Source organism: Urocitellus parryii, chromosome 11, assembly GCF_045843805.1.
Source record: "Urocitellus parryii isolate mUroPar1 chromosome 11, mUroPar1.hap1, whole genome shotgun sequence".
Taxonomy (NCBI): domain Eukaryota; kingdom Metazoa; phylum Chordata; class Mammalia; order Rodentia; family Sciuridae; genus Urocitellus; species Urocitellus parryii.
This window is the reverse complement of record NC_135541.1, coordinates 37,833,568-37,859,397: the sequence shown is the minus strand read 5'-3', so window position 1 is coordinate 37,859,397 and position 25,830 is coordinate 37,833,568. Positions and strand designations below refer to the sequence as shown.

Here is a 25,830-nt window from a genome sequence, read left to right as displayed (position 1 = left end):
TTACTACTTTACTCAATCCAATATATCAAAATGTATCATCTCAATATATAATTAATGAGAAATATTAATGAAGTATTTTGCACCATCTTTTTTTTTTTCTAAGTCTTTGAAACCTAGTGTGTTTTATTCTTGAGGCTTCTCAATTTGAGTTTCCCACATATTTGTACCATACATAGCAGTTATGTTAAGACAAGTCTAGACTATTCCCTTTTCAAGTCCAGTGTAAACAACCTCTCACTCTTTGGACTTCAATTACTATTGAATACTTGAGCCTTTGCCTATATTCTTTACTCAGCCATTGGTCAACACATCCTGACATGTCTACTATGCTCCAAGCACTGTGCTAGAAACTTAAATACAAAAGCAAACAAGATAATGTTTGCCCTACAGCTCAGTCTATGGGGGTAGAGACACATAAAGAGACAACTATAAAATAATGTGGCAGAATAATGCACATTATTTTATGAGCACCTGAAAGGGTAGACCAGTGCCATAAATGTAGCTTAAGGTGGGTCTGAGCTGTGGAATGCTAGCTCTGTGAAGGAAATGGGAAAACTATCCCTGAAGTGACTCCTTAACCAAAGAGGCTGAAATGAGGGGCCCGAAAAGCCAGCCAAGGGAACCTCCTAGAAATGTGTGTCAGGGCAAGGGTGAAAGGAGAGGCAACTGTAAAGATAGGAGGGCCAGACAGAGAAGGCCGGGTAGGTCACGTTTGGCTTCTAAAATAAAACACCTCAAAAACTTCCTATAATTCCAGTTGAAATGCAAATCACACCAGACTTAGGTTTCAGCTGGGCACCGGGGCTGCTCCTGGTTGCTCTGGGAGGGCGGGGCCTTCTGCTTTGTTCACCACCTTACCCCAGAGCCTGCAAAGGGGCCCTGGCCCTGGAGGATTTATTTACACTGGCTGGAATTCCTTCCTTCCTTTTTTCTCCTCAGGCCTCCCCAAGAGCCTCAAGGGTGGGAAAGGTGGAAGGGCGTTCAGCAGTGGCCTCTATACTTCAAAAAGTGCTTTGGAGTTCATGTCGGGGTCTTCACCCTCTACCTGCTGGGTCCCCCGCGCATCGCCTAGTATTGCTGGGTAGTTCAAATGAATGTATGGAGAAAGCACTTCGAAAAATGAAAAGGTGCCCCTGCTGGCCTAGCTCGCCCAGAGTGACACGACCTGCCAAGAAGCTGTGGGGTGGCGGGGTGCCTGACTCGTGGCCTGGTGCGCCTCCCACTATCGGGAGGCAACCCAACGCGTGACAGCTCGACGCGCGTCTCCAGGAGGCGCCACCTAAGGGGAAATGGAGGGAAGGCTCTGCAGACCCCAAGGCCGGGAAACCAGAGTCCCCGCCGCCCCTTGCGCGACTAAACGCAGCCTACCCCACCAGCGTCCCCGGCACGGGTCAACCCCTCCTCGCGCGTCGGCGGGAAGAGGGTGGAGCGGTCCGGCTCCCTCAGCCAATCATAGAAGCGGGTTCCTGGTCCGATCCCCGGCGCGGTTCACCATTGGTCGCCTCCCGGGTCTCGGCCCACCGAACCTTGGATAGCTAAGCCAATCACGAGGCGGCGGGCGACCTACCGGCTCCCGGGGCGGCGGCGGCAGCGGGCGCTGAGCCGGCCAGGCGCTGCGCGGGTGGCGGTGACAGGCGGCGCGAGCCCGCACGCTCCCCGCGCGGCGCGCCGCTGCACCATGGAGCCCGCCGTGTCGCTGGCCGTGTGCGCGCTGCTCTTCCTGCTGTGGGTGCGCGTGAAGGGGCTGGAGTTCGTGCTCATCCACCAGCGCTGGGTGTTCGTGTGCCTCTTCCTCCTACCGCTCTCGCTCATTTTCGACATCTACTACTCCGTGCGCGCCTGGGTGGTATTCAAGCTCAGTAGCGCGCCGCGCCTGCACGAGCAGCGCGTGCGGGACATCCAAAAGCAGGTGAGCGACGCCGGCCTGACCAGGGCCCAGCACCACGGGCTTCGGGGATAGCGGTCCGCGAGGCAGCGAAGGCTAGAACGGTGCAGGAGGCACCCTAGATCTGGCGGAGGAAGAGCTGGAGCGGGGGAGGGGGGGATGAATTGGAGGAAGCAAACCTGTGATAGGGGCTTTCTGGAAAGGGAAGAGAATAAGGAAAGGTTTTGGGGCAACAAAACATTGTCCCTATGTTTATGGAGTGCCCGCTAGGTGCAAGGCATGTGCGGTACCTGGACCGATATAAAGAACACTCAGATGAGGGGAAGGTGCGCAACAGTCAGGTAACTCTCACCAGGCCCAAGCATTTCAGAGGAGGAAAGGCTTCCGGGAGGTGGGGCTGGGAAGGAAGGGAAATTATTGGGGAAGTTAGGTGGAGAAACTGGTGTGAGCAAAGGCAGGGAAAGAAAAGTGCTGACAGAATAAGGTTGGACAGTCAGTTTGGAGCTACCTTGGAGAGGGTCCTTGATGCCAGGTTAGAGGTTAAAGTTTATCTTGTAGCAACAAGGTGGTTTGACGCATTTAGAGTAAAAGACTAAAGCATAAAGGTAGAGTCCAGCCCTCACAACCCCTAGTGAAGAGCTTCACATCCTCTGGTGACCCAGGGTTCACTCTTTGACCTAGGCAGTCCATTTCCCAGTAACTGGACATACTCCTATACTCCCAGCACCCTGCTGGGACCTTGCTGCAGCTCCAGGTGGAACCACCTTCTTCACATTCAGGGCTGACTTGGAATTCTGGCCTGGGCAGTTTCTTGGTCCCCTTGGTCCCTTCTTATGTTCCTCTCTTACTGGCATCAGGTTGCAGAGATCTTCTGTTTCCTGCTGTCACCCTCGTTGCAGGTGCAGCAGCCTTTATATTCTGTCTGTTCCACCCTGGGTGCTGCAGGCAAGAGGGTGACGATGCAGAGACCTTAGGCCTGGTGGCAGAGAATGCAATGTTTTAGAATTGTTTTTTTCTGAGCAGTCGCAGCCTGAGAGGTCTGCCTGCCCTCCCTCCAGGTGCATTCTTTTCCCCAGCTCTTTCCTAGAGTTGGGATTCTTGATTTACCTGCTGATCAACCCTATCAGATGGTGAGCTCCTGGAAGGCAAGGACTGTTATCTGACTCACCTCTGGCCCCTGGGGCCAGACTCCAGGCAGCTTGGGGAGTGCTTATGAACTCAAACTCAACAGAAGGATTCACTGTGGACCGAAAACAAGGGCTCAGCTAAACCAGCCTCTTGCCCTGGACCTGCCATGTCCCACTCCCCTGTGCTATTAATGTCCCTTATTTATAATTCTCACAGAAACCGTCATAGATCTTATACCTGTTTTACTAATGGAAAAAGTGGAGGTTCAAACTGAGTTACATGCCCAGGATGACAAGCTCATCCTGGTTAGCTTGAATTCAGAGCCTGAGCCCTTGGTCTGTTTTCTTTCCCATCGTTTCCATTCCATTCTGTAAATCTGGTTGTTGTAAATAGCTGCCTGACCAGTTCCCTTTTCCAAGGACCTACCCCTAACCTTTGTCCTGTGTAGTTTGAAGAGTGTTTTTCTCAGCATTGCTTCCCTGCCCAAAATGTTGGTCACCTCCCATTAGAATCCTATTCAACCAGTGTTTCAGGCTTTTTACTTCTACCCTTCGGTAGAGGCTGGCCTACCCTCCAGCTTGACCAAGGGCTCAATGTTTGCCAGTCAGAACAAGAGCTGTCCACCTCCCCTGCCCTTTCCTTCTCAGCAGGAGCAGATGCCTCCTTCTCTGTTCCTGAAGGCTTGTCATCATCAGGGTCATTCATTTCCTATTTTGTGCGCTGGTCATTTTCAGTCAAGGCTTTGCCAAAGCTGTCCCTTCCATTGGCTTTCTGGTCTTTTCCTCCCCTTTTGTTCCTGTCAGAATGGTCATGAGTTCACCTGGGTGAATGCTGAGAACAGGGCATGTGCAGAATAGGCCTCAGTAGTGTTAGCTGATCTGTGACTACCATCACAAGCCCAGCTGTGCTCCTGGCTACAAATCCAGGCCCTGCCAGTTATTTCGTGTGGGACCTCGGGAAAGTTTTATTGCCTCTGAGTTCCTCATATGCAAAAGGGAATCATCCCAACCACAGGGAATTGTTGTGAAAGACTGCATACAACAGTTACGAGCATGGTGGGGGTACACAGTAAACAGTGATCATTGTTGTAATTGCACTAATTACCATTGCAAAACCTTTCCTGAACTTTCCAGTTAGTATTTTCAAAACGCTCTGATGATGTATTCTTTCTGTCTTCATTCTACCTTGAGGTGTAGCAATAAATTAGCTTTTTCTGTCAACCTTGCCAACCAGGGAGATGCCAAAGGGTGGGGCCAGCAGGCCTTTTACTGTCTTAATCAGTTCCTGGATGGAGGCAACTTTGCCAGCTCCCTCCCTGAAACAAGGCTGCGGCTCTCTGGGAATCCCTGGTGGGACTAGCTCAGCTTCTGTCCCACCTTGCAGGTGCGAGAATGGAAGGAACAGGGAAGCAAAACGTTCATGTGCACCGGGCGCCCCGGCTGGCTCACCGTGTCGCTGCGCGTTGGGAAGTACAAGAAGACGCACAAAAACATCATGATCAATCTGATGGACATCCTGGAGGTGGACACCAAGAAGCAGGTGAGAATGCACTGTGGGTACCTAGCTCTGGGAGGGGGACAGACTCATAGGATGATGGTTTTAGCCAAGAGCATCCCAGAGTGGACAGGGCCAAGGCCCATGGTCATCAAGAAAGGCTCTGTCTACCATTGCTGTTCTCCCAAGCCTCCCAGCTTGGGGACTGGTCAGCCCCATTCCACAGAAAGGCAAACTCAGAACTCAAGGGGGGGGGTGGTCCTTTGATTGTCTTCATTTCTACAGAAAATCAAGGATGGGGAAATATGAGTAAAGATGAGACAAAAGAGCATTCATTTACCCCCACCTGGTATGTGCTGGTAAAAAAAAAAAAAAAAAGGGCTACAAAGGTGTTGGAAGGAGGGGGCCTTGTTACGAGCTTCCTTGAGACTCACCCATTTATAACAGTCTTAGGAATAGGCTTACTCTTTGGCCCACCAATAATTCTACTTCTTGAAACCTGGCTTAAACTCCCTGCCTCTTCTCTCATATCCTTAGGCAAATCATGGTCTGCTTTCTCTCTTTATGAATTAGTTCATATTTAGAGTTTGATATCATTGGAAACATATAATATATACTCTTTGGGGGAGAAAGGTTTGGCTGCTTTAATGATTATTTCTAGATTCATTTGGATGAAACCATAAATCTGTAGTACGTTCTGTTTTACTGTTGTACTATTCCATTTTGTGAATATACAGTTTGTTCATCCATTCAGCTGTTGATAACACATGGGCTATTTCCAGGTTGAGACTATTACAAATAAAATGACTAGGAACTTGAGTGAGCAGTCTCTTTATAGGCACATAAAGACTTTCTCCTGGACAAATACCTAGGAGTTGAATGGCTGAAGCTTATGATATTTAACTTTATGTTTTTCTTTTTTTCATGGGCACTCTACCATGGAGCTACACTCCCACTTAGTTTTTCACATAGTTAAGTTGCCCAGGCTGGCCTCAAACTTGTAATTCTCCTGCCTCAGCCTCTCAAGTTGCTGGGATGACAGGTGTGCACCACTGTGCCATGCTCTGTATGTTTAATTTTTAAAGAAATTGCCAAATTGTTTTCCAAAGGGGTTGTAGCATTTCGCATTCCCAACAGCAGCGTGAATGTTCCCATTGCTGTGTACCATCAGAGCACAGTATGGTTAGTCTTAATCTTAGCCATTCTAATAGATGTGTGCTAATATCTCATTGTGGCTTTAGTTTGTATTAATGATGGGAGTCTTTTCATGTGCCTGTTTGCCATTTGTATATCTTTGGTGTGAGGCCTGTTCAGACTTTTTGCCAATTTTTAAAAATTGAGTTATTTCTTTTCTTATATATTCTATAAACCAACAATTTGCAAATATTTTCTCCCAGTCTGTGTCTTGTCTTTCAAAAAGTTTTTAATTTTGATAAAAATCTAGCTCATTAGTTTCTTCTTTTCTAGATCTTGCTTTTGGTGCTTATTTAAGAAATCTTTGCCTAATCCAATGTCACAAAGGTTTTCTCCTATGTTTTATAGAAACCAGCACACAAATAGCAGTATATCTTCTTTTCATTTAGTTCAGAGTACTTTGATTTTTCTTTTGATATGTGCTTTGATCCCTGGGTTATACGAGTATGTTACTTAGTTTCCAAATACTTGGAAATATCCCAGAGATCTTTATATTTATATTTTATATATATATTTATCTTTATATTTCTGATATCTGATTTAAGTGAAGCTGTCTGGGCCTGGAGTTATGAGCAACATTTTAACTACCAGTTCAATTTCTTAATAGATATGGCTCTTCTCTTTGTTTCTTGTTAGGGGAGCTTTGGTAATTTGTTCTCAAAGGCATTAATTCATTTCACAAAATTGTATGATCTATTGACAGACTTGTTTGTAATATTCCCAGATTGTCCTTTTGAAATCTATAGAATCTGTAGCTATTGTCACATCATTCTTTCTTTTTAACTGGGGATTGAACCCAGGGGCTCTTAACCACTGAGCCACATCTGCAGCCCTTTTTTATATTTTATTTAGAGACGGGGTTTCACTAAGTTTCTTAGGGCCTCACTAAGTTGGTGAGGCTGGCTTTGAACTCACCATCCTCCTGCCTCAGCCTCCCAAGCCACTGGGATTCCAGGCATGCGCTACCATGCCCGGAGACATCCTTCATTCTTGATATTGGTAATTTTTGAGTTCTCTTCTTTCTTCCTGATCAGTCTCGCTAAAGGCTATTCAATTTTATTGAGCTTCTCAAAAAAACTAGCTTTTGATTTCATTGATTTTTCTCTAATTTCTTGAGAAATAGAGATCTTGCTATGATCTTTGTTATTGCCTTTCTTTCCTTATTATTATTATTATTATTTTTTAAATTTTACTCTTCTTTTTGCAGTGCTAGGGATTAAAGCAGGACATGCAAAGCACTTGGTTTACCACTGAGCTACATCTTCAGACCCTTTTTGTAATATTTTAAGGTTACAGCATAAATCATACATTAGACCTTTAATTTTATCTAATAGGGATGTTTAATGCTGTAAATTTTTTCCTAAGCACTGTTTAGAGACACCACACAAATAGCAGTATATCTTCTTTTCATTTAGTTCAGAATACTTTGATTTTTCTTTTGATGTGTGCTTTGATCCCTGAGTTATACGAGTATGTTACTTAGTTTCCAAATACTTGGAAATATTCCAGAGATCTTTATATTTCTGATATCTGATTTAATTCAGTTTTCAAAAACACTTTCAGATTAGAATGCTTTCAATTTATTGAGACTTAACTTTTTTTTCTACATTGCTGAAGATGGAAACTGGGGCTTCATGCATGCTTGGCAAATGTTCTACCACCATGCTTTACCCCCAGCCCTGGGTTATACCTTTATAACCCAGAATATGCTCTATCTGGGTAAATGTTTCATACTTATTTTTTTTAATATATTTTGATATTTGGAGATGGCATGTTCTATGAATGTCCATTAGGTCATGTTGCTAAGTAGTTTTATTCAAGTCTTCTATGAACTTAACAAATCCTATCACTTATGAGAGGGGATATTGAAATCTCCACCTTTAACTATGTACCTATTTCTCTTATAGTTCCATCAATTTCTGCTTTATGTATTTGGACATTCTGTTATTAGGTATAAGCATATTTAATATTTTTTGGGTCTTTGATTAATCAATCCCTTTTTCATTATGAAATTAATTTTTAAAACCCTTCTATATTCTTTGTTCTGAAATCTACTTTGATATTAAAAAAACAAACCACTCCAGTTTTCATTTGACTAATGTCCCTTATCTTTAAAGGGTATTTCCTCTTGTAGGCAACATGTTGTTGGGTCTTGCTTTTTTATATATATATTTTAGTTGTAGGTGGTCATAATACCTTTATTTCTTCATTTATATGTGGTGCTGGGGATCAAACCGAGCACCTCATGCATGCTAGGCAAGAACGCCACCACTGAGCCACAACCCCAGCCCTGGGCCTTGATTTTTTTTTTTTTTTTTTTTTTTTAAGAAATGATGTATTTTTTAAATATCTTTTTTTTTTTAAGATGTTGCTGCACCTTTATTTTATTCATTTATTTAACAACAATAAGTGTTGGCAAGGATATGGGGGAAAATGTACACTCATACATTTCTGGTGGGACTGCAAATTGGTGCATCCAATTTGGAAAGCAGTATGGAAATTCCTTAGAAATCTGGGAATGGAATCACCATTTGACCCAGCTATCCCTCTCCTTGGTTTATACCCAAAAGACTTTAAAACAGCATACTACAGGAACACAGCCACATCAATATTTATAGCAGCACAATTCACAATAGCTACACTGTGGAGCCAACCTAGATGCCCTTCAGTGGATGAATGGATTTAAAAAATGTGGCCTATATACACAATGGAATATTACTCATCAATAAAATAGAATATAATCATGGCATTTGCAGGTAAATGGATGGCGTTGGAGAAGATAATGCTAAGTGATGTTAGCCAATCCCAAAAAAAACAAATGCCAAATGTTTTCTCTGATATAAGGAAGCTGACTCATAGTAGGGTAGGGAGGGGAGCATGGGAGGAATAGATGAATTCTAGATAGGGCAGAGGAGTGGGAGGGAAAGGGAGAGGGCAGAGGATTAGTAAGGATGGTGGAATGTGATAGACATCATCATCCAAAGTATATGTATAAAGACACAAATTGGTGTCAACATACTTTATATACAACCAGAGACATGAAAAATTGTGCTGTATACATGTAATAAGAATTGTAATGTAGTCCGCTGTCATTTATTTTTTTTTTAAAAGAAATGATGTATTTTTTTTTAAATATATTTTTAGATGTTGCTAGACCTTTATTTTATTCATTTATTTATATGCGGTGCTGAGAATCGAACCCAGGGCCTCATATGTGCTAGGAAGTGCTCTACACTGAGCTATAACCCCAGCCCCTGGGTCTTGCTTTTTTACTGAATCTGACAACATCTGCCTTTTAACTGGGAGTGATAAAACCATTTACATTTGATGTGATTGATATGATGTTTAAATCTGACATCATGTTATTTATTTTCTATCTATCCCATATATTTTTTATTCTCTGTTTCTTTTTTTAATCTTCCATCTTCTTTTGGATTATTGAAAAAATTTTAAGATCCTATCTTAGTTCCTTTATTGACATTAGCTATTCACTCTCTGTTTTGCTATGTTAGCTGCTATTTTAAGGTATATGATACACATTTTACTTACTCGGGTCCACCTTCAAGTGCAGTTACCTTATTTCACATGTAGTACAAAAGCATCTTACAATAATCGACTTCCACTTCTTTCCTCCTATCTTTTTGTACTTTGCTGTCATAGTTTTACATATTATAAACCCCACACTATATTATTATTTTAAATGTCAATTTATCTATTAAAGAATTTTTTTTTCTTTTTTGTATCACGGATTGAACCCAGGAGCACTTAACCACCAAGCCACATCCCTACCCCTTTTTTATATTTTTAGAGACATGGTTTTGCTGAGTTGCTTAGGACCTTGGTAAGTTGCTGGGACTGCACTTGAACTCCTGATCCTCCAACCTCAGCCTCCTGAGTCATGGGGATCACAGACATGCGCCATTGCACCCAGCTTAAAGAAATTTAATAAGGAAGAACCTTTCGTATTTGCCCTTGTACTTGCCATCTCTGTGTTCCATTGTATACTTGTCAGCCTAGATGTTTTGTGTGTGTGGGTGTGGGTGTATGTGTGTGTGTGTGTACACATACCATTTATTTCCCCTGGTTGACAGGTGTTTCTTTCAGTACCATAAAGAAGATACTCCACTGTCTTTTTAGTTGCATTGTTTCTGGCAAGAAATCTGTTACCCTCATCTTTGCTTCACTGTGTCTCCTGTGTTTATTTTTACATCTGCCTGCTTTTAAGATTTTTTTTTTTTCTTAATTACTGGCTTTGAGCAATTTTACGATGATGTTCCTTTGTGTAGTTTTCTTCATAATTCCTAGGTTTGGAATCTATTATTTTTCATCAAATCTAGAAACTTGATGGCCACTATTTCTTCAAATATTTTTTTCAGTCTTCTCCTTCTCTTCTCCTTTGGAGACGATCACATGTGTATTAGGCTGCTTCAAGTTCCACAGCGCAGCTCATTGATGAAGTGTTCGTTTTTTTAAATGTTTTTCTCTTTGTTTCATTTTGGATCGTTTCTGTATTTAAGTTTATTACTCTTTTATTCTGTAATATCTAATTTGCTGTTAGTCCCATTCAGTGTATATTTCATTCCAAACATTGTGATTTTCATTTCTAGAAGTTTGATTGGGGTCTTTCTGATATCTTTGGAATGTTTCCTACTAAAGTATTTGAATATAGAAAATACAGATAGAATAACTGTTTTGGTATTCCTGATTGCTAATTCTAACACACGGTTCAGTTCTGGGTCTGTTTTGCTTAAGTGATATTTCTCCTCCCTATGGCTGGAATTTTTCCGCCTCTTTGCATGCCTGGTAAATGTCAAGTGGATTCTGACATTAAGACATTCTGATTTTACCTTGTTGGGTGCTAGGTGTTGTAGTCCTGTAAGTCTTAAGCTTTGTTCTAGGAGGCAGCTGAGTTACTTGGAAACAGTTTGATCCCACTGGGTCTTGATTTTGTTGGATGGGACCACAGCAGCATTTAACCTGGGGTTCATTGTTCCCCATTGCTGAGGCAAGACCATTCTGAGTCCTCTGTCCAAGTCCCTGGGAATCATGAGGTTCCCCAGGCTGGCTTCTGGGAACAGATACCGTTTCCTGCCCCATTTGAGCTGTCTTTACCTGTTATCTTTTCTGATGGTTGTTGCCTGCCTCATCCTCAGCCCCAGCCTCAGGTACTGTCTGCCTGAATGCACCAGTCCTACTCAGTTGATAGCCAGCGGCACCCTTTGCAGTTCTTCAAGGTGCTCTCTCTGTAACGCGGTCCTCCTAGTGCTCTGTCCTTCGAACACTTTCCCCTTGGTCTTCCAGGTCTCTCACCTCCACCTCCACAGCTCAGTGCACTGGGCTCCACCTGGGTTTCCCTCCCCACACTGCCTAACTCCAGACAGCTGAGGCATGCGCAGAGCTAGCCATGTTTGCTTCCTATCTCAGGGATCACTAAGTCTCAGGCCCTGTGTCCATCATGTCGAAAACTTGTTTCATATATTTTTTTCATGCTTTTTTTTTCCCCAGATAGCAGTGTAAATCTGTTCTCTGTTGCTCCATCTCAGCTAGAAGCAGAGAAGTTCACGTGACAGCATATTAACATGTTCATTAAAAGCATGTTTTCCAAGGATATTTAATGATAAGTCACAATACTGTGCTAACTTTTTAACAGGCAAGACAGAAGGGTGTGTGTACAAAATAGCAATATATAGGCATATATGAAAAAAAAACATGTAAATCACTCCATTATTAACACTGATAACTCTGAAGAGCTAAGATAGATTATTTTTGTTTTCTTTTTCACTTTTGTTGTATCTTCCAAATTAATATTTTTCCTGTTATCTTGAAAAAAATTAAGAAAGCATTCATTGGAAAATATCTGAAAGGATGCAATCCAACCCTGGGTAGTCTAGAGCCAGAGATCACCTGTAACAACTGCATAGAGAATCCATACGTTGAGTGTTTTCAAGAAGGTTTGGGATGATACTTTCACACACAAGAGCCCTCGACAGGGCTGGCCACCTTCTTGAGACCCAGGATGCTTTTCTTGTGTCTACAGATTGTCCGTGTAGAGCCCTTGGTGTCCATGGGTCAGGTGACTGCCCTACTGACCTCCATTGGCTGGACCCTGCCTGTGTTACCTGAGCTTGATGATCTCACAGTGGGTAAGTAGTCCATTTTCAAGGGCAAGAGGAGTCTGACAATCTCAGGATCCGAGTCAAGGGTCCTTGGCCACCTTCCATTTGGTCCAGGAATGGCCACTTTTCTGTCAGTGACATATAAGCACCCTGTCTTTTACTTGCCTGGAGCCAATGACAGGGCCCTCCCTATCCACCACCCAATTTCTGAGCAACTCAGGTTAACAGACAGCACTTCTAAATTTCTAGGTTGAATCTGCTTCCCTGTGACTTGTGCTCCTTGCTCCAGTTCGACCTGTGGAACACACAATCAGTCTAATCCCTCTTTCCTTTGCACAGCATTTGTGGCCCCTAGAGCCTATTCTTGTCCAGGGGAAGCACCTACCATTCCTCGAACCATTCCCAGGAGTCATGGCTTCCTGCCCACCCAGCAACAGCCCTTTCCATAAAGTCCCTCTTAAAATGAATGCACATGGGTGTCCTGGTGGAGAGGGACTGGAGGTGAGGTCGTGAGCACCCTGGAGGGGTCTGCCCATCCCTCCTCCGGTCTGGGGGAAGCCCTCAAGCTCCCATCTAAGTCCATCTAAATTGGCAGAGATGGGAAGTCTCCCCTAGGTCAGCATCCCCATCTCTGCCCTGACCTGCAGCTCACTGTTCTCTCTGGCTAACGCTTGTGTCTCTGCAGGGGGCTTAATCATGGGCACAGGCATCGAGTCATCATCCCATAAGTATGGCCTGTTCCAACACATCTGCACCGCCTACGAACTGGTCCTGGCCGATGGCAGCTTTGTACGATGCACGCCGGTGAGTTGGGGACATCTGCACCAGCCTGCTCTGATCATTAGGGATCCTGGGGTCAGGGAAGTAGCTCCCTGATTTATCATTTCAAATAATAATAACAAAAATTTATATAGCCCCTTATATGTGCTTAAGCACTCTTGCGAATGCTTTATATATATATATATAAAGGCATTTAATCCTTCAGCAGTCTATAAGGTGAGTTCTAGTATTATCTGCATTTTTATGGATAGAACAGTAATGCACAGAGAGGTTAATAAGCTTGCCCTACATCACACAGACAGTAAATCCTACACAGTTGGGGCTCAAACCTAGATAATGAGGCTTCCATGGATCATTCCAGATTGCCTCTCTGAAGGAAGTCAGGCCTCTGCATTAAAACTCAATGTCAGATGTTTTGAGGTAATTAAAAGCAATTAGAGGAGCTGTGGGACACAAACATTTGAAGAATTTTATCTAAGGAATGAGACAGAATTGAAGCTTTAAATAACCTCAGATCTGTCCTGGCATAGGCCAGAGGCCCCTGGGATAAGAAGGACATTCTGATCCTTTTGAAGGGGATATTTCAGAGAGCCACCAAAGCTGTTGGTCTCACAGAACAGAGTCAGGCACTCGCAGCCGGCTTGGAGCTCTGGTCTTGGACAGGTGCGCCTCCATCAGTTTCAGCATGTTTTCCTGAACACTTGCCTGGGCCCCCACTTGTGGCCTACTTGTTACCAGCAGAGAAAGGAGACAGATGCTACGGATTGGCCTCTCTTCTGAGGCTAGGCTTCAGATGCACAGTTAGGAGGATAAGTAGGTGATGTGTTCAAAGCTCCTAGCATTGAGACAGGCACACAATGAGTGTTCAGTTTCTGCTGCCACCATCAGAATGGTGCAATCAGCTAGCAACTCAGATCGGGGGCTGGTCCATTTCTGCAGTTCCAGAGTCTTCTCCTGGCCCACTACCGAATGTCCCTGCCCTGGCTTCCCTATTCCGCTGCCTCCCCCCATGTCCACCTAGGGTGTTCCAGTCTAGGAGAGCATCCACAGGGCTAATCTGTTGGTAATGGCAACCAGGGCAGGACTTTTGCAAAAGGAGCTGTTTTAGAATCAAAGAGTCGGAGTTAGAATGGCCAGAGGGAAGGCCAGCAGTTTGTCTCTGAGACAAATGTCAAAGCAAGAAATTTGTGAAGTAAGAAACAGATTGACGGGACCAGATGAGATCCTGCAGGAAGAATGTTGGACCCAGAGTTAGGGATCCTGGCCTGAGCCTAGCAGCGTTGCAGCTGGCTTTTGGGGAAGCCTTGGGCAAGGTAGGCCACCTCTTGGAGGCTCACTTTCCTTGCTATCGAAAAGAGGCAATGCCCCCCATGGGCTTTGCGTGTGTGTATCAGGGTGAAGGAGGATCTCCCAATCTAGTGGACACAGGAAGGCAGGGTAACTCTTCATACCAGCTGAGAAGAGAGGCAGTGTCCTGTCGCTCGGCTACCTTGACTCTTAGTTAAGGTTCAGCTCTTTTTTAGCCTGGCTTGGGCCCCCTGCCTCTTAGTCCCTGTTTGGGATCTGAACACTTCTTGTCATGGCCTTCTTCCTGGGTGTCCTATGGCTCGGGGGCTTTCCTCGCTCAATGGAAGAGGACGATGCTGTCCCAGTGAACAGCCCTACTGTAGAGAGCAGCGGTGGGTTAAGTATCATGTGGAATTTGAAAGGGAAAGCTGGGTACAGTTTCTGAAGTTCCTCTTCAGATGTATATGAGATAGTGACAGGTCAGGAATGCAGCCCCAGCCCCAGGTCCTCCCAGTGGCTGCGGGCCACGATGTGGGGTCCAGGGTTCAAGTTCTCAACGTGTGTCAATTCCGTCTCCTAGTCTGAAAACTCCGACCTGTTCTACGCTGTGCCCTGGTCCTGCGGGACCCTGGGCTTCCTGGTGGCTGCCGAGATCCGCATCATCCCTGCCAAGAAGTATGTCAAGCTTCGGTTTGAGCCAGTGCGGGGCCTGGAGGCCATCTGTGAAAAATTCACCCGCGAGTCCCAGCAGCCGGAGAACCACTTCGTGGAAGGGCTGCTCTACTCCCTGGATGAGGCTGTCATCATGACAGGGGTCATGACAGATGAAGCAGAACCCAGCAAGGTAGGCCAGGGCATCCTCTGCCCCAGACTAAGACCCGGGGAGAAGACGGCCTGGGGGCCTGGGCCGGGCCTCTTTGAGCCTGCTCCCTGGGTCACCCCACCTGGACTCGACCTCCTGAGGTGGCTTAGGCAGTGATGAAAGCCTCCGTCTTCTCTGCTTCTGCCACCTGCCAGGGTTGTGGGCCCCTCTTGGTAGGTGTGATCTTTGCTTCTCACAGCAGCCCCATTTTATAGACCGTGGGGGAGACCAAGGCTCCAAGAGATGATGTAAATTTCCACAGGGTGACAAAGCCAAGATCTGATGCCTTAGAGTCCAGATTCACATTCCTTCAACTTACACCAGGTCATTTTTTAGTAGCCATTTTTTCTCCATTTAGAAAGGATTTTGTCCCTCCCAAGCTGGGCGAGGTGGTGTATGCCTGTAATCCCAGCAGCTTGAGAGGTGGAGGCTGGAGGATCATGAGTTCAAAGCCATCCTCAGCAACTTGGTGAAGCCGTAAGCAACCCAGCAAGACCCCATCTCTAAATAAAATATAAAAAGGGATTGTAGCTCAGTGGTTAAGCAACCCTGGGTTCAATTCCTGATACCAAAACCAAAACCAAAAAAAAAAAAAAAGAAAAGAAAGGAATTGAATTGTCCTTCCTAAAGAGACTTGGAAGTGGAAATAAGTAAAAGGAAAAAAAAAAACTTCATCTGTAAATGTGACCCACAGCCAGCTGCCACTTCAGGTAGAAGACAATAGCCATAGAAACTCTATGTCAGAGTTTATTTATTTCCTGTCTTTCTCTATGCATAGAGTTTAACTTGTTAAATTATAAAAGTGATAGATGATATTGAAATATATAAGAGAAAAGTTAAAGGGTATCTCTTTACCCCAGGGTAACCACTCGGGGGGTTGGTGTGCATTCTTCCAGACCCATTTTCTGTGTGTATGTGTGTGCACACGTGAGTGTGCTCTGATTTCATTCTTTAACATCCATTGCTGTATAGAAATAGCCTGACTCATCGTTTACTGATGAGCATTTATGTTGCATAAGTTGTTTTGCTCCTACAAGCAAGATGGCACTGAAGATTCTCTCAAATCTGTCCTTGGCCTTTCATACAGACATTTTTGTAGAGTTGAGTCAAATAAGTGGAATTCCTAATCTAAGGCTTTGAGCACATTAAATACTGATAAATAGGACCACACAGCCTTCCAGAAAAGTCACTTCGATGTCTGCTGGCGGCAGTGGGGTAGCAGAATTTCTTTTCCCCTACATTTTTGCCAGCACTAGTGATGATAGTGTTACTCTTTCATTTTTGCCAATCTGATAAGGCTAAAAATAGTAAGTCTTTTTATTTGGCAGTTCTTGGGTTACTTGTGGGGTTGGACATCTCTTTACAGAGTTTTCCATTCTTGTCTTCATCTGTGATCACCTCTTCAAATTCATCTCACTGGGTATGGTAAGCGTTGCCCGTGAAACAGTGAGTCACACCACCTTAGTTGATGTCTGCAGAACACTGCACTGAGAGAGTGCCTGTCACTTAATGCCACTGTCCTGTAGTGGGAAATTTAAGTTGCTTCCAGTTTTTTCATGATTGTAATTAATGAAGCAATGAAGTGAGGCTGGTGCTGCCACCTGGCCTCCCCAGCTGACACGCACTCCAGGAGAGACACACTATCTAGCTTCTTTATTGTCTCCTAAGCTTCTCTGGCACATAAGGTACCTGAAGTATCTAGACACCAGGAACCCTGTAGCCAGGTACCCCAAGTCTCAACTTCAGTATGAAGTAGGTGCCACTGCCAGTGTGGCTGGACCCTGCTTGGCGTGGTCCAAGTTGCTGCATTGCCAGGCGTGGGCCACTGGGCCATACTTTGGGGAACAAAGACCTACTCTGTCCTGGAGGAGTGGTGAGCCTCGCCAAGCAAATGGATTCTACCCTGTATGGGGCCAGAACTAAGGGTGAGCCCTGCTGCAGGCCAGGCACCAGGCTTGGCACATCCTGTGTTCTCTCTTTTAGCGTCCCCAACCACCCCAGGGGGCAGCAGTGTCTCCATCTTGCCTGTTCAGAAAGTGAGGCTCAGAGAGGCTAAGTAGCCTGCACAGAAGCGGCCAAGTAGGTTGTAAATGGAAAAAGCAAATTGGAGCAGTATGTAAAGGATGGTTCTATTTTTATAACAACTGCGTGCATGAGTGTGTATGAGAGTATGTGTGTATGTTATCTATAAGGCACAAAGAACTCCCCCCCCCCAAATATGTATTTTTGTCATTTTTACATATGAAGAAATAGGCTCAGAGAGTGACCTGTCCAGAGTCACATAGCTAGGGGACAACTGAACATTATCTGGCCCCAGCCACCCAGCCCCAGAGCCTATGCTCTGTCCAGGATGCCCCTCCACCCCCACCAATCCCCAAGAGCATCTGCCCAGAATGTGTTTCATAGATGAGGGAGCTGAGGTGTGGAGAAGCTGAGTCATCTCAGGGTACACAGCACAGTGAGTCCTGAACCATTTGTAACTGCAGAGGATGGCTCACTGTAAGAATTGCATGTTGCAGACCACAGAGTGTGCTGGTTCGTACTGCTGAGCTTCTCCAGGGGATGAGGATGCCTGGGGAAGTACTGTGCCCAGAGGATGGTGGAGCTTGGTCCAGGAGCAGCGTGGAGGTGCCATGGTCAATTAGAACTGTGGGCAGTGGTTGCAATGAGATGGGTGCCCCATGCTGGCCTAGTGAGGGCAGGAAGGAGCCCACCTGCACTGAGCTCTGTTGGTGGCAGACACTGTTAATGCCCTACCTCACCTGGCTTTCAAGTCTCAAAGGCAGCAATCAACATGACAGCTTTGAAAGGGCCAGGAGTGCCAAACGGCACCCCGTATCACTGTCACTCCCTGGTGGCATTTGGCATTTGTCTACATGCTGATCACAATGGCCTCTGTCATTTCAGCTGAATAGCATTGGTAATTACTACAAGCCGTGGTTCTTCAAGCATGTGGAGAACTACCTGAAGACAAACCGAGAGGGCCTGGAGTACATTCCCCTGAGACACTATTACCACCGCCACACGCGCAGCATCTTCTGGGAGCTCCAGGTGAGGCTTGGCTTTGCACAGCCCTGGGTCCACCTGGCCAGCAGCAGGAACCAGGATGGTTAGGACTGTAGCTACACTGACACCTTGTCCTGAGGGACAAACACCTTAAGCTGCAATAGTTGTGATCCCTGCAGTGAGAGCAGTAAACTTCCTTCAAGGGTCTGGCAGTGGGTCTCTGGGCTGGTGTTTTGGGGAATAGAAACCTGCTCTATCTTAGAGAAGCAGTTAGCCTCATCGAACTGATGGATTCTGGCTTAGTACAGGGCTAGAGAACAAGAGGAGGAAGTGGCTAGTTCTCCTTTGAGTGGAAGGGGGCAGTCAAACTTGGCCTTGGCCTTGAAAGGTGAGCAAGAATTTGTGCTTTATGTAGAGAGGAGTGGGCAGATGGAAAGCAGGGACATTTTAAATGGGGTCAGAAAAGGCCCCTTAGGAGATGAGCAAGAACTGAAGTGAGGAGGGCAGACCACGCAGAACCTCCTGGAGAGTACCCAGGCAGGGGAACAGCTGAACCAGCTAAAGTGGACCAACAGAAAATTCACCGGGTCAGGTACACAGAGGAGGGGAACCTCCACCCCCCTGGCTCCAAAACACTTTCCTCGTCCCACAAGGAAGCCTGGTGCCCATTAAGCAGCACCTCTCTATCCTGCCTTCACCCAGCCTGTGGCAACCACCAGTTTGCTCTCGATCCCTGTGGATTGATCTGTTCTAGAAATTTCATAAAAATGGACATACAGTATGTGCCTTTGGGACTTGCTTCTTTCACTTAGCAGAATGCTGTCAGGTATCAGTATTTCTCTTTGTGGCTGAATCATGCTCCATTGGATAGGTGTCCCACATTGGTTTTTTCCATGTACCTGTCGGTGGACATCTGGGTTTCAGCCCTCTTACAGCAGTGCTGTTGTAAGCATTCGTGCATGAGTGTTTGTTCAAGGGCCAGTTTTTGGTTGTTTGGAGGGATGTGTACATAGATCCAGGAGTGGATTTGCTGGATTGTATGGTAATTCTGTCTGGTTAATTAAGGAGCCTACCGTTTTCCACAGTGGCCACACCATTTACCATTCCCACTAGCAACATACGAGTGTTCTGATTTTTCTGCCTTCTCACCAACACTTACTTCTGAGATAGATAGCTATTTATTTATTTGTTTGTTTATTATTTACTTATTGCAGTTTATTTAGTTTTATTTTTCCACAATTTTTATTGGTACATTATAGTTGCATGTAATGATGGGATTTCTTTTTACATATTTTCACATGCACAATATAATTTGGCCACTATCATTCCTCAGCACTTCCTCCCTCCCTGTTATTTCTGATTGGTTGTTTTGTCGGGGCGGGGGCCGGGGGGGGGGGGAGGTAGTTTGTTTTGTACCAGGGATTAAACCCAGAGGCACTTAACTACTGAGCCACATCCCCAGTCCCTTTTATTTTTTATTTTGAGACAGGGTCTTGGATAACTTGCTGAGACTGGTCTCAAGCTTGTGATCCTCCTGCCTCAGCCTCCCAAGCCTCTGGGATTACAGGCATGCACTACCACACCCAGCATGATTTTTAAAGTATTAGTCTAATTACAGCCATCCTAGTCAATGTTAAATGTTTATCTCTTGGTTTTAATTTGCATTTGCTTATTGACTAACCGTGTTGAGCATCATTTTGTGTCTTCTTGAGCATTTGTATATCCTTTTTTGCAAAAATGTTTGTTTAGATCCTATGTCCATTTTTAACTGGGCTGTTTGTTGTTCAGTTCTAAGAGTACGTCATATGTTCTTCATATGTGATTTGCAAGAATTTTCTCCCATTCTGTATGTTGTTCTTTCGCTTCCTTGGTCATGCCCTTTGGTACTCAATAGTTTTTTTTTTTTTTTTTAATAATTTTTTTTTAAGAGAGAGAGAGAGAGAGAGAGAATTTTTTTTTAATATTTAATTTTTAGTTCTCGGTGGACACAACATCTTTGTTGGTATGTGGTGCTGAGGATCGAACCCGGGCCGCACGCATGCCAGGCGAGCGCGCTACCACTTGAACCACATCCCCAGCCCCTCAATAGTTTTTAATTCAGACAAAATCCAGTTTATCTATTTCCCCCTTTGTTGTTTATACTTTTAGTGTCCTATTTAAGAATCCATGCCAAATGCAAGATCACAATTTGCCCGTTTTTCCATAAATGCTTTATTTAAGGTTTTAGCTCTTCTATTTAGGTTGCTGCACATTTTGAGTCAACTTCTCTATGCTGTGTGAGGTAGGAGTCGACCTCCATTGTTTTGCTTGTAGCTGTGCAGTCCAGGCAAGAATGTTTGGAAAACATTCTTGCCTGGCCATAGGGCTAGAGCCTTGGTGCAGAATGAGGTCAAATGGCAGCCAGAGGCTGTTGTGAGTGTGGCAGGAAGTCAGTGGGGGATCTGAGGAGGGAAGTGACAATGACCTGATTTTTGTTTTAAAGAATGACTTTTAAACAGCTTGATGGCATGGCGGGTGGACAAAAGTAGAAGAGGAAAGGAAAGATTTCTGCTAACCAGGTGACAGCTTTGGAAAGAAGTGTCGGGCCCGAGATGTATTGTAAGAGACAAGCCATTTGACAGGCTTTCCAGATAGATCGGCAGTGGGTGTGAGTCCGAGGTTAGGGGCCCAAGAACTGGGTGGACAGAGGTGCCCTTGGCTGCCACGGGAAGAAGCAGGGGGCCTCTGGAAGGGCAATCAGAAGCTTAGCCTGGGGCGTGTCAGTTTGAGATGCCTCCTGACACCTGGATGGGACACCTGCAGGCAGCCTGTATGTGGGTCAGGACCTCAGATTCAGCAGAGGTTGAGGCTATAAAAATAAATGTGGGTGTCTGTAACAGATGAATGTTATTTAAAGCCAGGGGAGTAGAAGAGTGAGGGTGGATAAAAGAAAGGTGCAAGAGCCTGGGGGGGCCTGTAGGTTAGGAAAGGGCAAACCCGCCAAGGAACCCAGCATCTGGGAGAGAAAAACCAGGAGAAGATGGCATCCCAAGAGAGGAGTCCTCTTGTTTTTGGTGAAGGTGGCTAGTCCTGTAGGCAGTTAGCACAGGTAAGAGCAGATGCTGGGCCCTTGGTCATTGGTCTTCTTGGGGGGCTATTGCCATAGGCTCTGCTTCTAGGAATGGGGGTCCTGGCCTGGCTGGGTCCCTAGTGGCCCCTGCAGCCCAGCAGTGCACACAAGTGAATTCACACTAGCGGTTGCTCTTGGAAAGAGTCAGGGTGTGAAAGGAGGCCTTTTAACCTTTGTCCAATGGGATATCTGCTTTTTTAAAGCTTCCCAGGAAACAATAAAAGATATATATAATTTATTGAGCCTTTGCAGTGTACAGGCGTTGATGAGCCACAGGGATTCAACAGAGAAGGAAGCAGATAGATCCCTGCCCTTATGGAATGGTCTGATTAATTTGAGGGGTTGCAGAAGAGTCACATGCCTTCAGTACTTGGCATGTGTGGCTTCTTGGATGAGCTGCTTCTGCTCCATTTGTCTCAGCTCATCCACACCACAGTCCAGTGGCCTGTTCCTTCCATACCTGAGGGAACAAGTGTCATAAAGACAGGGCCCATGTCTCCATTGCCACAGGTAGCACTAGCGCCCAGCATAGAACCTGGTTCCTGATCTCACAGGTGCCTTGTGACTGTCTAAAGAATGGAGCAGCCATGGGCACTGAGGCTCTCAGGAAGACGGCAGGACTTGCAGCATTGAGGAACATTGCAAGCCAGGGGGCCAAAGTCTTCTCTGGGGTTGGCAGGATCACCAGCTATAGGAGCCCTGGAGGGGCTGGCAAGGAGCAGAGGGCATCACTGGAAAGCAGCAGCACTGTGTGAGGTGGCTCATCCCTCCTGGCAGTCAGCATTGTGGAAGAGGAAGGGCTGCTTCTGCTCAGCAGGGTGGCCAGCAGCCCTAAGCTGGAAAGGCAGGCAAGCATCAGGCTGTGAGCAAGGGAAGTGCCAGTCAGTGGACTCCTTATGGAACCTGAGCCAGGCTTCACCCTCCCTGCTGTGTAACCTGAAGGAAATTACTTAAGCTCTCTGGGTATTGCTCTTCTCATTCAACAACATTCATTTTTCAGACATTTATGGAATGCCTGTTCTGTGCCAGCCACCCTGACCTCAATTATTAGAACAGGGATGATAGCCACCTTATCATTTTGCTCCAGAAACTGGGCAGAGTGTCTTCCATTTGATGTCTTATTAGCCTCACAAGTCCCTTTTCACAGATAAGGAAACTAAGCTCAGAGAAGTTAAATAACTAGCCCAAGGTCATCACAGCTGGTAAATGTCAGAGCTGACAATCAAACCCATACCTACTTGATCAAGTCCTAAGTGCCCTCACGCCCCACCACGTGAGGAGATTGTACATGGAGTACTTACATGGAGCACAGAATGAGGACCTGGCCGTGATCCATGCACGTGGACCCTCAGCCCTGCTCTCCACCCCCGCCTCCATCTTGCAGGATATCATTCCCTTTGGCAACAACCCCATTTTCCGCTACCTCTTTGGTTGGATGGTGCCTCCCAAGATCTCCCTCCTGAAGCTGACCCAGGGCGAGACTCTGCGCAAACTGTACGAGCAGCACCACGTGGTGCAGGACATGCTGGTGCCCATGAAGTGCCTGCGGCAGGCCCTGCTCACCTTCCACAACGACATCCACGTGAGCCAGGGGCTGGGCAGGGTCCCACCGAATCCCCAGTCTTGTCTAAGCCCCATGCCCCACTTTGGCAGGCCTGCCCTCTGGGCCTCACCTTCCCCAACTGTAAAATGGGGGTCTCGTCCCCAGGCCTATGGGGGCCTCAGCCTATCTCAGCGATGGCCTGGTGATGAGCACCTCTGTGGACCACTCGGGTGGGTCGCCTCATATGGGGGAGTCGGGAGTCTTAGGCAGGACTGGAGGGGGCGGGCTACAGCCATGCAACTGTCACCTGCTGGAGAAAAAGCACCAATACCCTCCTCCCTGGCTTCCTTAGGTCTACCCCATCTGGCTGTGTCCGTTCATCCTGCCCAGCCAGCCAGGCCTGGTGCACCCCAAGGGAGATGAGGCAGAGCTGTACGTCGACATTGGGGCATATGGAGAGCCGCGGGTGAAGCACTTTGAAGCCAGATCCTGCATGAGGCAGTTGGAGAAGTTCGTCCGGAGCGTGCATGGGTGAGCAGGTGTCTCAGGGTGCCAGGGGAGTTGTGGCTTCTCCCACGTGCCTCTTAGCTCCCACCCTTCTGGATGCCACCAACCTGTGCCCTCACCCGCTTCTCTCCCTCTGCAGATTCCAGATGCTCTATGCCGACTGCTACATGAACCGGGAGGAGTTCTGGGAGATGTTTGACGGCTCCTTGTACCACAAGTTGCGCAAGCAGCTCGGTTGCCAAGACGCCTTCCCTGAGGTGTACGACAAGATCTGCAAGGCCGCGAGGCACTGAGGGGGGCCGCCTGGAGAGACAGACACGTGGCAGGGACCGGCGTCTTCCCTTTACTCCAGCTTGGCTGCTTTCCCAGATCCACATTTTCAGAAAGAATCCCCTGCAGAAATCCCATCCAGAGAGCCCTGACCGCTTCCTACTGGCTTCTAGGGGCAGCCCAATCAGGTGGCAAGGACATGGGATCTGGAATCAGGCACACCTGAATCCAGGCTCAAGATTAGCCACTCATTAGCTGTGTAACTCTGGGTGAGTCACTTAATCCCTCTGTGTCCCAGCCTCTTCATCTGTTAAAGGGGCAGTAATACCTACCTGCAGGTTGTCCTCAAAGTCATGCACCTGTCACATGGAAGGGGCTGTGTGAGCAGGAGCTGTTATTAGTGCTTCCCATTCAGTGTCATTCTGACTAAAGTGCTTTGGATTCAGCAGCTGAGTCCAAAAAGGCCACCCGGGTTAGGTCCCCTGGGCACAGGTTTGGCTGGAATGATGAAGGGGGCGCCCTGGAGTTGTACTGCCATTGCCTGAGTCAGTCAGAAGAGCTCCTCGTGGGGAGAAGGAAGACTACTCTCCACCCCTGGGGTCTCAGGAGGGCAACACATAGGGTGGGCAGGCCCGAGATGTGCCGTGCCAAAGCCAGGTTCGATTCCAAAGTTCTCTCTGCCATCCTTGGTGATGTCCTATCCCTTTCTCCTGCATGCTCAAGCCTGTGGGTCCACCTCAGCCATCACCAAGTTCACTCAGAGGACTGTGTTCCTGGAGAAGACATCTGGGATCCTGTCCGGCCCGGCCCAGTATGCCCAGGTGGGGAGAAGGGCCTTGGTTCTGATTGGATCCAGAGCACCACAGGCTCATTCTCCATGGCTCACCAACCCCCTAGGCCTCTTCTTGTATGCAGACCCCACTTAGGCATGGTGGGGGCAGGTCCACGCTGCTCTGTGGCATCAGGGCAGGTGGACTGCAATAGGTGGGAAAGTGGAGTCCGCCATCATTGTGTTTCTGTGAGGAGTCTCGCTGTGGGGCTGAAAGAAAAGACCATCAACTGGATTTCTCCAATCATCAATCCCCTTTTTCTTTCTCCTGCCCCAGCTGTAGTTAATTTCAGTGCCTTACAAATCCTAAGCTCAGAGAAAGTTAGCTCAGTTTCCGTTCAGAGGGAAGGGACCTTCCTAGGTCCTTCTGCCTTGTTATCAAAGCCTGTTTGTTTACGCAGCTCCACTTTGAGAACTGCTGGCCCAGCTGGAAACCCAGATGTGGGAAGGACCTATTAAAGGGAAGCCAGACTCTGTGAGCTGAGCCAGTCACGGCCATGATGGTGGAGTCAGGGGGCCTGGCTTTCAGTCCCTGCTCTACCGTCAACGAGCTGTGCAACCGTGGGCAAATCATTTGTCCCTCCGAGCTGCAGTTTCCTCATCGGTCACATTGGAACAGATAAGACCTCCCTAGAGCCTTTCTGTCTTCGATACCATGGTTGCAAAACCCATGAGGATCAACCCTTATTTGCGTTGAAAGTCAGAGGAAGAATAAATGAGGCAGGTGACCCTTAGGGATTGTCCGTCATTTAAGGTCCTTCCTTCAGCCCCAGGGCCAGTTCCCATCTCATTTTCAGAACGGCTCATCTTCAGCTGGCTTCTGTCTTGTCCCTTCCAGGGCCAGTATCCTCTTGAGATCTTGTCACACTTTTACTGAAGGACCTTCCCATCCAGGCCTTGGCACACTGCCGTGTCTTCATGTGGTCCTGTGAGGTCTGGCTGTGGCACTCAGGAGGCAAAGGAGCCACCCTTACCCATTGGCCTCTGGGCGAGGCAGAAGAAAGTAGCCTTCATTCTCTAGTCTGCAAAGCCGCACGTTGTGGCCTGAGCTCTGAGTGGGCCCGGGGCTTCCCAACTCGGTGTCAACTGATGACTCCACTTCTGTGGATGAATGGTTGACCTGAGAGGTTAATCCAGCAGCTAAAGTGCCATCATTTCACCAGTGGAGGCCCCATCGCAAAGCCACTGGTGGCCAGAGATGCCAGCATCCTGTGTCACCCTGAGTCCTATAACCCCAGTCCAGCCCTTCACAGACCTTAGGCAGAACCCAGGGCTTCAAAGGGAAGGATTTTGGAATCCCACCAGGTTGACGTTTGGCCCCTGTGACATCTTGCCTGAAAGAGGCCGTCTCCCAAGCATGCTGAGCTGCATTCTAGCTTTTCTTGTAGCCAGCCCTGTCATTGTCCATCCGTGTGGTGGCTTTGGGCAGAGTTAAACTTGGTGCCACGGGGCAGTGAGTGTAGAAAGGAACAGCGAGCCTCTCCCCTCCAGGGCCCTGGTTTCTTGGTTGCTTGAGGTTTAATGTAAAATCCCGTTTCTTTTGAAGGATGAATTGTTGACTGTTAACTGAGAGAAGAGAGGGGTGGGGATGGCTGTGGCGTTGTGTGGTGTGTGATTTTTACTTTTTTTTTCTTTGGTCATGGGGACCAAAGAGAAAGGCATGAGTCTCCCCTATTAGGCTCTTGCAGCTGCAGACACTGTGCCTACTTGAACACGCGTCCTGTGGCTGTGGGGCTGCTGCTTCTGTCAAAATAAAAGTATGGCCTGGAAGCTAGCCTTCGTCATTTCTTGCTCGGGACCACGATGCACAGTCACACCTG

At 46.8% G+C, this 25,830-nt stretch overlaps 1 protein-coding gene across 1 annotated transcript; it reads left to right on the top strand.

Moving 5' to 3' along the window:
* Nucleotides 1–1,607: 1,607 nt before the first annotated feature.
* On the top strand, nucleotides 1,608–25,026 carry Dhcr24 (24-dehydrocholesterol reductase). The gene is made up of 9 exons (XM_026382448.2): nucleotides 1,608–1,909; nucleotides 4,397–4,552; nucleotides 11,739–11,844; nucleotides 12,503–12,621; nucleotides 14,465–14,728; nucleotides 17,654–17,797; nucleotides 22,246–22,443; nucleotides 22,757–22,935; nucleotides 23,051–25,026. Exons 1-9 carry the CDS (start codon nucleotides 1,679–1,681, stop codon nucleotides 23,202–23,204), a joined length of 1,551 nt encoding a protein of 516 aa, XP_026238233.1. The 5' UTR covers nucleotides 1,608–1,678; the 3' UTR covers nucleotides 23,205–25,026.
* Nucleotides 25,027–25,830: the final 804 nt, after the last annotated feature.

Coding starts and splice junctions, on each gene's coding strand:
- Dhcr24 (XM_026382448.2), top strand. CDS start 1,679: ATGGAGCCCGCCGTGTCGCTGGCCGTGTGCGCGCTGCTCTTCCTGCTG. Junction 11,845..12,502: donor GCTTGATGATCTCACAGTGG/GTAAGTAGTCCA, acceptor GTGTCTCTGCAG/GGGGCTTAATCATGGGCACA. Junction 17,798..22,245: donor GCATCTTCTGGGAGCTCCAG/GTGAGGCTTGGC, acceptor TCCATCTTGCAG/GATATCATTCCCTTTGGCAA.